General features: G+C 41.9%; 1 protein-coding gene across 1 annotated transcript; it reads left to right on the forward strand.

Annotated features, from left to right (window-relative positions):
• The first annotated feature begins 7,763 nt into the window (after positions 1–7,763).
• LOC124682813 lies at positions 7,764–10,615 on the forward strand. The gene is made up of 6 exons (XM_047217422.1): positions 7,764–7,865; positions 8,825–8,952; positions 9,039–9,144; positions 9,227–9,306; positions 9,672–9,737; positions 10,295–10,615. The coding sequence occupies exons 2-6, from the start codon at positions 8,883–8,885 to the stop codon at positions 10,327–10,329; spliced, it is 357 nt and encodes a 118-aa protein (XP_047073378.1). The 5' UTR covers positions 7,764–7,865; positions 8,825–8,882; the 3' UTR covers positions 10,330–10,615.
• Positions 10,616–11,562: the final 947 nt, after the last annotated feature.

Below are 11,562 nucleotides of genomic sequence, written 5' to 3' on the forward strand. Positions count from 1 at the left end.
ACAAGGCTTTGGCTAGCAAGGTTGTTTGAAGCAAACACAAGTATGAACCGGTACAACAAAACTTACATAAGAACATATTGCAAGCATTATAAGACTCTACACCGTCTCCTTGTTGTTCAAACACTTTTACCAGAAAATATCTAGACTTTTAGAGAGACCAATCATGCAAACCAAATTTCAACAAGCTCTACAGTAATTCTCCACTAATAGGTTTAAACTACATGATGCAAGAGCTTAAACATGATCTACTTGAGAACTCAAAACAGTTGCCAAGTATCAAATTATTCAAGACAATATACCAATTACCACATGGAGCATTTTCTGTTTCCAACCAAATAGCAATGAACGAAGCAGATTTCAACCTTCGCCATGAACATTAAAAGTAAAGCTAAGAACACCAGTGTTCATATGAAACAGCGGAGCATGTCTTTCTCCCACACAAAGAATGCTAGGATCCGAGTTTATTCAAACAAAAATAAAAACATACAGATGCTCCAAGTAAAGCACATAAGATGTGACGGAATAAAAATATAGTTTCACTAGAGGTGACCTGATAAGTTGTTGATGAAGAAGGGGATGCCTTGGGCATCCCCAAGCTTAGATGCTTGAGTCTTCTTTAAATATGCAGGGATGAACCACGGGGGCATCCCCAAGCTTAGACTTTTCACTCTTCTTGATCATATTATATCATCCTCCTCTCTTGACCCTTGAAAACTTCCTCCACACCAAACTCAAAACAAACTCATTAGAGGGTTAGTGCATAATCAAAAATTCACATGTTCAGAGAGGACACAATCATTCCTAACACTTCTGGACATTACCCAACGCTACTGAAATTTAATGGAACAAAGAAATCCATCCAACACAGTAAAAGAGACAATGTGAAATAAAAGACAGAATCTGTCAAAACAGAACAGTCCGTAAAGACGAATTTTTTAGAGGCACTTAACGTGCTCAGATGAAGAAGCTCAAATTGAATGAAAGTTGCGTACATATCTGAGGATCACTCATGAATTTTCGCAGATTTTTCTGAATTTCCTACAGAGAGATCTACTCAAATTCGTGACAGCTAGAAATCTGTTTCTGCGCAGAAATCCAAATCTAGTATCAACCTTACTATCAACGACTTTACTTGGCACAACAATGCAATAAAGTAAAGATAAGGAGAGGTTGCTACAGTAGTAACAACTTCCAAGACACAACAAAGCAGTAGCAAAATAAAACATGGGTTATCTCCCAAGAAGTGCTTTCTTTATAGCCATTAAGATGGGCTCAGTAATTTTAATGATGCTCACATAAGGATGAAAGTTGAAGCAAAGAGAGCATCAAAAAGAAAGTATGAGACACTTTTAAGTCTAACCCACTTCCTATGAAAAGGAGTCTTGTAAATAAACAAGTCATGTAAGCATAATGCAACAAGCATAGAAAGGAAACACAAGCGCAACTTCAAGATTCTCAACATAAAGAGGGGAAACTTAATATTATTAAGATGCATATAACCATGTTTCCCTCTCTCATAATAACTTTCAGTAGCATCATGAACAAACTCAACAATATAACTATCACATAAATCATTCTTATTCACATGCATAAAAGTATCATTACTCTCCACATAAGCATAATCAATTTTATTAGTAATAGTGGGAGTAAAACTATCACAACCATTATTGTAATCATCATAAATTGCAGGCATGGTATAATCATAATAAACTTTATCCTCCATAGTAGGTGGCACCAAAATACCACTATCATTATAATCATCATAAATAGGAGGCAAAGTATCATCAAAGAAAATTTTCTCCTCAAAACTTGGGGGACTAAAAATATCACAACCAGCTTCCCCAAGCTTAAATTCTTCCATAGCATTAGCAATAATAGTGTTCATACTAATAACATTGCTACTAGCATGCAAATAAGGTTCCATAGGTTTTTTAATTTTCGCATCAAACAATTCATGTCTTAACTCAGGAAATAGATTAAAAAGCTCACTGTTGTTTTCCATTATGCCTAACTAGTGAAAATAAAAACAAGAAACAAAAAGATGCAATTGCAGGATCTAAAGGAAATAACTTCGAGCACTCACACACCGGCAACAATGCTAGGAAATAGCTTAGTAGTCGGAGGATGTGAATACCTTTTACCTTACCTCCCCGGCAACGGCGCCGTAGAAAATAGCTTGATGTCTACACACGCTTCTATTCCCGTAGACGGTGTTGGGCCTCCAAGAGCAGAGGTTTGTAGAACAAGCAGCAAGTTTCCCTTAAGTGAATCACCCAAGGTTTATCGAACTCGGGGAGGTAGAGGTCAAAGATATCCCTCTCAAGCAACCCTTCAATTAAGATACAAGAAGTCTCTTGTGTCCCCAACACACCTAATACACTTGTCAGATGTATAGGTGCACTAGTTCGGCGAAGAGATAGTGAAATACAAGTAATATGGATGATTGTAAGTAATAATTGCAATCTGAAATAAAGATGGTAGCAAGCAAACATGTAACAGAACTTGTTGGAAACGGTGTTTCAATGCTTAGAAACAAGGCCTAGGGATCATACTTTCACTAGTGGACACTCTCAACAATGATCACATAACTGAATAAATAAATGCTAATCTCAAACACTCTCTTGTCGGATAACAAACACCATTCATTGTGTAGGCCTACAAGAGCACCCTCAAGCCGAAGTAAACAAGCTCCACAACTTCATAAAGGAATCACACACGATGCGCACACTGTCACCGTCACACCGTGGAGAGTGAATCCGGAGTTCATATTAAAGTAACCTCTAGAGTGCATAATATACAAGAGTAACATCTACATATTCAACTATATTACAAAGCTCATGATCACATAAAGATCACATGGGAGAGAGAGATGAACCACATAGCTACCGGTAGAGCCCTTAGCCTCGGGGGAGAACTACTCCCTCCTCATCATAGGAGACAACAATGGCGATGAAGATGGCGGTGGTGTCGATGGAGATGACTTCCGGGGGCAATTCCCCGTCCCGGCGGCGTGCCGGAACAGAGACTTCCGTCCCCCGAAACGGAGTTTCGCGATGGCGGCGGCGCCCCTGGAGTCTTTCTGGAGTATGATTGATTGATCTTGGGTTTTCGCGTCGCGAGGGATTATATAGGCGAAAGGGGAGCGTCTGTGGAGTCCCGAGGGGCCCACACCATAGGGTGGGGCGACCCCCCTCCTGGCCGCGCCGGCTGATGGGGAGGAGGCCCTGGGCCTCCTCTTGCCTGGCCCTTCTGGCTCCGTGAGTCTCCTGGCGAAATAGAATTTCTATGATTTTTCTGGATTTTTCCGAGCACTTTGGTTTTTGGGCCTTTTCTGCAATAAACAGACATAATAAACAGAAACTGGCACTGTGGCATCTTGTTAATAGGTTATTCCAATAAATGCCTTAATATGATGTAAAATGCATATAGAACATGTAGGTATCTAAAGGTATAATTGCTTCACCCCCATGGGCTTCTCACAGCGTTTTCAGCTTCTCAACCGTCGGATTTTTTTGTCTGGCCAATCTGGTTCGTTGGATGTTGGTTAAGAGAGAGGCTGCTGGTTGGCTGGGCTGCTAGCGAAAACCATGGAACGGCCATATGATACCCGCATTAGGCTGCGTCTGGGCCCGACCATCGCGCGGACCCGCCTGTCGGTCGCTGCGGGCGCAACCATCATGGGTCGATCACGCATTTCGTCAAAAGGAGCGACCTGGTTGGCTGCACCGTGCACATGTGGGTTTGCCAGCGCTAGGTTTAGGCATGCAATGGCTGGGTCGTACCCGCCTTACTCTGGTCGTGGACCAGACCGTCGCCCGGGCCCAGCTGTCGGTTCTGCGAGTGGGATTTGTTCTCGTCGAGTTTGCTGTCGGTCCCTTCCAAATATCTCCACTACCGGGGGTAGTTTGGACATTGTCTCGCGCGTCGTTTCGGCCGGAGAGTGCGCTCGGCCCGTTGTCGTCACGGCATTTGTCCACGGCGAATTCTGCCTAGGAGAAAGCTCCCGGCCGGTGAGTGCGCTTCCTCTTTTTAGTGCGCCGGTGCCGGTCCTCCCTGCCGACCCACCTCACTCCCCCCCCGCGCCATTCTCGCTTCGCCCACGCTGCCCTCTCCTCCTCGTCTCGTCCGCCGGATCTCCACGCCGTACCTCGACCGCCCGCCGTCGTCCGTGCCTGCCGCTTGTTCCGCGTCGCCGACGGCCGCCGGCGTTGCTCCATGGCGGCGTTCTACCGTGAGTTCGGTTGAGGTGAGCTACGTCTCTTCCCCTCTTCTCCGACGCGGCCGATTGATCTGCGATTTGTTCCCGATTTCTTCTTCCCCGCCCGTCTCTTCTCTGTGGGTGTGGAGATTTCTCCTTCTTCTTTGCGTTTCTGATCCGAGATTTGTTCCCGATTTCTTCTTCCCAAACCGTCTCTTCTCTGTGGGTGTGGAGATTTCTCCTTCTTCTTTGCGTTTCTGTGTCCGCATCTTACGGCTGACGTGTTTCCGTTCGCACTTTGGTTCATCGTTCTGCAGGCCGTCGTCTTCGTGCGTGGGGTTGCGGCGGCTGCTTCTGCTGGGCTGCTGCTCGATTCTGCTGCTCCTGCTGTCAGTGAGTGGTCTTCCTTCCATCCTCCTCTCCTCTGTAGCAGTTGTTCCAGCTTCTGGTTCGTAGAGGTTCGTAGAGGTAATCATCAATCCAAAAAGGTGGTTACCTTTTCTGTACTCTTCTGCCTGGTAGAGGAGGACTACAGAAAGAGATTGGTGTGAAGTGTACTTCTGTTCTTTACTATTTGTTGTTCTCATCTACTTTTTCATTTCTTTTGGTATGATTGGATAAAGGTTCAGAGTTCATGTTACTTCCAGTACATACGGATTTTCAATAGCCAATACAAAAAAGTTCAACGACATAATAATATGAAGCTTGGTGTAGAATGTATGCTTTGAAACATTGGTCAGCTAGACCAAAAAACAAGTGTTGCAGCACCAAAATAGTCTGAACTTTTTGTAGCCTTGTCCTTTTGAAGCCTGAACTAGCTTGTGTAAAATAAAAAGTGAGAATGGAATATAGAAGAGTGGCCTTCAACTAAAACGAAAACAACCTGCACGAGACTTCAAAATCATATATCACTGCCAAAAGCTTCAGGTACAAAATCTGAGATGGGGGTTTTAGTTCTGGATTAATTTCTGTAATACGAGGCTATAAAACCAAAAGTGTGAAGGAATTATTCAGAATAAACGAAGGTAAAGATTCAGAAAAGGAGAGGGTACCAAGTAAAGCAGAACTGTAGCATTTCATGTTTGATACTTGTTTTAGACTGTACGTACAGATCAAATATATGATACAATTCAACTTTCATCTTTCATTTTCTCCGTCATGGTGCTCTCGTACCTCTCTTTTCAGAAACAAAGTTCACATCAGTGTTTGATACTGACAATCACATTGAGCTGTTCCACGTTCCTTTGTTTGATGTTCTGAGTGCATTCTCTGAATTGTAAGAATTACAAATACGGCCCATGGTGCACTTTCTTGTCTGCCAATAGTAATTTATACAAAAAGAAACCAAATAGAAGAGCTGATAAAAATAGGACCAAAAGAAATAGACTCTACTTTCCCTGGTTTTTTTGGTTACTTCACTTCTAAAAACTGCAACAAACTTCAGATATGTATCACCAAAATTTGTGATGTCCAGTAGGAAAGTCACCTAAATTAAAGGCGGTAATAGAGACTTTGCTAGAACCAACATATATTTACCTCACTTTACTTTCGAAGATGCATGTTGCTCGCATCCCTATTTTCCTTACTGTTTGCTGTTGGTGTGTGCTTCAGGTGATTTGCTGCTGTGAGCTGTTGTTGGAACTGCATGTGACTTGTTCTTCCTCAGGTACTGATCTCTGCCTGTTTTTTATTAGCGTGTGCTTATCTCTTTTATGTACAATGCATCTCAGTTTTTTTACTGAATTCTACTGCAATGTTCCTGATAAAAGTGTGCCCTCCGGGTTTTTCCTTTGCTTTCGTGTGCGTCTCCTTGCATTCATTTACTTTGTAGCACAGGATGTTCGTCGTCTCGTATTCCCCTCTGCATTTGATGTTCTGAGTGCATTCTCTGAATTGTAAGAATTACAAATACGGCCCATGGTCCACTTTCTTGTCTGCCAATAGTAATTTATACAAAAAGAAACCAAATAGAAGAGCTGATAAAAATAGGACCAGAAGAAATAGACTCTACTTTCCCTGGTTTTTTTGGTTACTTCACTTCAAAAAACTGCAACAAACTTCAGATATGTATCACCAAAAATTGTGATGTCCAGTAGGAAAGTCACCTAACTTAAAGGCGATAATAGAGACTTTGCTAGAACCAACATATATTTACCTCACTTTACTTTCGAAGATGCATGTTGCTCGCATCCCTATTTTCCTTACTGTTTGCTGTTGGTATGTGCTTCAGGTGATTTGCTGCTGTGAGCTGTTGTTGGAACTGCATGTGACTTGTTCTTCCTCAGGTACTGATCTCTGCCTGTCTTTTATTAGCGTGTGCTTATCTCTTCTTCTTTACGTTTCTATGTTAATATCTTACGCCTGACGTGCTTTCTTTTGGATTTTGCTTCTTTCTTTGCAGGTTGTCGCCTTGCTGGGATTGCCGCGTGGGGTTGCAGCGGATTGTTCCGTTGACCTGCTGGTCGGTTGTATTGTTGGTGAGTGCCCTTTGTTCTATCCTCCTCTGTATCCATTGTTCCAGATCAGTGAGCGTTTATGGGCGTATTAGTAGAGTGTGTGTGTTTCATCAGATGAACAAGAAACCTCCATAGTAAATTGTAGCCAGAGAGCAGCCGATATCTTATCTTAGTTTCCATCATGGTGCGTATTCTGGTTTCTGCTTCGGTTGGTGGCTTGCACCTCTGTTGTTGTCTAGCAGTTGTTCCGTGCATACTCGGCGAGTAGATGCTGTATGAATTTCTGAAAAGTCAAGCTATCAACAAAAATTAGCAACAGTGAGGCAATTATTAGTTTGTAGATAAACTGTGCAACTACGACAGATGTATATGTGATTTTTTCGATAAAGTAGATGTATATGTGATACTAGCGAGAAACTAAACTTTGATACGGTATCTGACCTGTGAAATTTCAAGTGCTTTGTGTGGTCTTACCCATGTTTGTCTCACCTTCTCAAAAGTTAGGTTGTCTGTACAAATTAGCAAAAGTGAGGCAATTGGGTTGTAAACTGTACAGTTATGCTATAAAAAAATTTATCGTGCTTTCATGATTACAGTGGTTTGAGTGGTCTTAGCAGAATTTGAATTGTCTGGACGATCAGCCCCAACTCCAGTTAGTTATGTCAAAGTATAGCTGGACAACCATGAGAAAATTAATAGTTCATAGGATTAAAGAGATTTCTCCATAAATAAATAAGCAGAGCTCTATTAGACAGTAGCAATGCTGGGAAATGGTTCAGCCACAACGCAAACTCGCTCCGCAATGGCCATGTCTTGGATGAGTATTTTTGGGAGAAATATACACATATCCCCTGTTAAATTTTGCAGTTTTTTAGCAGAGACAATTTAGAAAATTATTGTTAAAACTTGCAGTCTTTTAGTCCACTTGCTCCTCTCTACCTTTTTCTGTTGTGCAAGTACATGGGCTTGGTTTCCTTGTGTCTTGTTTTTATTCCTGCTTACATGTGGTGGTTCATTTACCCTCTGTACTTTTGCTTCTAGATAGGTGCCATCTTCCCTTTCGTGCTTGCTTTGCCCTGATTGCGCCTAACCCGTGTATGTTTCTCGGTTGTCACATGGGTTTGGTAATGTCGTGTTCTTCAGGTTACTTGCTGTTGTGAGCTGCTGCTAGGACTGTCTGTGACGTGTTCCTGGAACTCCTTGTTTCTCAGGTAGTGATCTCTGACCGTCTTTTTTCAAGATGTGTTACGGTTTATTGTCTTTGTATGATGTTGTTGATGCACGGGCTAGCATAGATGAGTGTCGCTTATGGTTCATAATAATAATAAAAACTTAGGTCCGAGCATGTACAGGGTATTCCCGATGCTGTTGGTCAGGGTTTTGTGGATGGTTGCGATGTTGGTGACTCGCCGATTTTACCTTCTAGCCATACTGGTGGCCAACGTTACTTTCAGGAAAATTTTCAAGATGCTATTGCCATTTCGCGTGTTTATGGCACTCCTGGTCTTTTTTCTACCATTACATGCAATCCCAAATGGTCTGAGATCACTCAGGATCTTTTGCTTGAGCTTGGGTAGAGGCCTTCAGATCAGGCCGATATTGTTGTTAGAGTGTATAACATGAAACTTAATCAGTACCTTGATGATATCAGATCAGGGCGTGCATATGGCCCTGTAGAGGCTGGTAGTGTTCTTGTGTGCTTGTTTAGGATTTATGTGCTTCCTTTGTTTGTTGTATTTTCTCGTTGTGTACCTGATCCTTGTATTTTTTATAGTTCTTCAGAGAGTTTCAAAAGCGAGGTATCCCGCACGCACACATCCTCGTTTGGCTGAACAGGAGGGACTCCGAGGTCAGTATGGCGTTCATTGATTAATTTATTTCCGTTGAGATTCCAGACCCCGGTGAGGATCCTCTTGGTTTCATTTTGGTTTCTGAGTTCATGATGCATGATCCATGTGGGGATCTTAATAAACAACAAGTGTGTTTGAATGAAAGACGGGAAATGTTATAACCATTTCCCAAAAGATCTTTAGCAGGAGACTGTTATTGATAAGGATGGTTATGCACTTTACATGCATCGTGATAATGGTCACCGTGTGTTAAAAATGGAAAATAGCTTAATAGCCAGTGGGTCGTTCCTTACAATTTGGCTATGTTAAAAAAATACCAGGGCCAGATGAATGTTGAGTGGTCCAACAAAGCCGTGGTGATGAAATACTTGTTCAAGTATGTTACAAAAGGCTCTGAAATGGTGCTCCTGCAGGCACCACAATCGGTCACGAAACCTCCTGGACCTAGGTGTGTGCACCAGCTTCGTGTGTTACTTCTGTTATGTACATGGTTACTTCAGTTCAGTGATTAATATCTTTCTGTATGGCGTGCAGCGATGGCAAGGGCGAGATTGGCTCACAAGTCGAGAGGGCCATGTTCACGGAAACGTCGCCTGAACAGCCCGAGGAAGTGCTGGATCCTCAAGTTCAGTCTAAAGAGGTGGAGTTCTGTATGCTTCAGCGATGCGTGTTCCTGTTTTTCTATTAGCTATCTTTTTCTTACAGTCCTCCCCCTATGCTAGCTTGGTTTGCCTGCATCTGATGCTCCAGATTCTCCACCTGCCCGTCCGCTGCTCCTTTAGTGGACAGGTCATCAAACAAAGTTTGTCTTTCATTCACCATTATTTGATGTTGACCTTCTAATTATGCATAGGGCGTGGCCTAAAATTGTGTGTTTGTTTTGTGCGACTCTTGGTTTTGATTTTGTCTAGATTGCCTATGCCACATTGGATGTTCCTGTCCTCAATTATATTTTCTGCATTAGTCTTCCTGGTTTGTTTCTGTGACCACTTAGGTATGAGATGAATCTGCATGACTTTTAACTTGCTGCTTGCACGGGTCCTTGTTTTTGCAAAGTTATGCGTTTTGAGTTCTTTGTGCTGCTGACTTGATCTTTGTTGTGGTAGGTTTGTGCAATATATTTTCCTGAGCTATGATGATTAAGATTTATTGTTGACTGCCCGTTAGGCGCAAGCAGCCGCGGACTCGGGCGGATGGAGCGGGCAAGAAAAAGAAGGCCTGAGCTAGAGGCAGGTATAATCCTTTTGAATTGCTCTACATGTGCTCCTTTGGCTGGTTTGTTCGGTGCACTCACATTTCTAGATTGTTTGGGTGATTCGTCGGTAATTATATTCTTGCGTTTCTGCCTAATTATCTACATGCTGTGCACGTGCTGGTAAAGACAGTAATATTTAGGAGAATAAAAAGAAGCTACATTGAGATAATATTGACGTGGAGTTTATGACTTGAGAGATTAACGACAACTTAGTTACTTGTGTCCAAAGAAGACAAAAATCTGCCTTATGTACTTGTACACATGTTTTAGGTCTTGCTGAACGCACCACTTCATAAGAAGTGAACACTTGTAGTAAATTAGAGCACGAGCAAACACTTTGGTCTGCCTGGAATATTACTGTTTCCTGAAAATTATCTTGCTTCATTGTATACAAAACATCTCAGTGTACACATGACTGGCCATCAGGACAGTGAGAGGTAGATCAGTAGTTTGTTGTATGTTAATTTGTGATACTTACCATCTGGCTGTTGTAACCTGCTGTTCACCATTTATTTCATCATGGATCCATTTTCAGGAGTGCTGCCACTAGACGACGACGGCCTTTGGTAGTTGTTTGGTACCCTTTGTCTATCTACCAGTGGATTTGAGGGTTATGTCCCTCCCTTTTGTAGTGGTCATGTACATATGAACCAGTTCCCTTGGTACAACAGTCCTCTTGTGCATCTTGTTTGGATGATACCCTTCAGTGACACTAGCTCTATGCAACTGCTTTTGATTCGCTCTAATGCCAGCTACTTAGCTATGTAGTTTGCTTCACCTTGTGGTATGTTAATTAGACTGCATAATTAAACTTCTTCGGATGTTCTGCTAAATATCATTTCCCTGCTTTACACAACTATTGCTTCACTATGCCCCTATGCATTTAACCATTTCATTGCCTGTAACTAGGTTAGCTGCCTTCTCTTGATTTCCTACTTCTGACAGCATCAATTCAAACTGAGATAAACTTTACATCTCTAGCATTGGATAATTCTGTTTTAATGGTGTTTCTTGACAGTTTACTTTCATGTTGTCTCTTCGTGCTCCAAAAGACTAGGAAATATTTGTGTATTTCTTTTCTGTTTATGTTGTGCATCTTTCCCAAATAGGCTACTAATATATTGAACCAGATAGAAACTTTGTTTTAAAATTTGTGCTATTATAATGCTCCTCTTGTTTGGTGGTTATTGGATATAGCCTAGAAGGGCGTCATATTGAACAATCATGCACTAACGAACATCCATTTGTCTTTGATGTGTATATTTTGCGACGGTGATTGTGTGAAACTTTCGGGTCTATGTGAACCAGATAGAAACTTCATGTTAAATTTATATTAGGGGATATTCGGGTATGGCCTAGACTGAAAGAGCTATCAGTATTTGATTCTGCCGGCATCTTCTGAACATACACATGCTTCGAAAATGTAGCCATTACCACCGATATCTTCTCCTTAATTGTTGATTCCTGTTTTCCTTTACAAGAACATTCGCTTTTGGTGATGCAAGTTTCAAGTAGGCGTTTGTTTCCTGATGGCTGTGTGTCGTGGCCTCTTAAGACCGTGTTCCTTTTGTAGTTGGCCTGTAGATATGAACTAAGTGTTTGTTGTGTTCATGCTCGTGTGTAGCTTTGGTGTGTGCATTATTCAGAAAATACACATTCGTAAATTCCTGGTTAAGGCCCGATGTGGTTGTATCTATACTAATTGTTATGCACTTTTGTAATAGACTTGTTGTTGTTTATTACCTTTTCAGTTCACAGTTATGTTATTTTTCTGTTACCTTCACCGCTCAAATAAATTGGATT

The sequence above is a fragment of the Lolium rigidum genome, chromosome 1, assembly GCF_022539505.1.
Source record: "Lolium rigidum isolate FL_2022 chromosome 1, APGP_CSIRO_Lrig_0.1, whole genome shotgun sequence".
Taxonomy (NCBI): Eukaryota; Viridiplantae; Streptophyta; class Magnoliopsida; order Poales; family Poaceae; genus Lolium; species Lolium rigidum.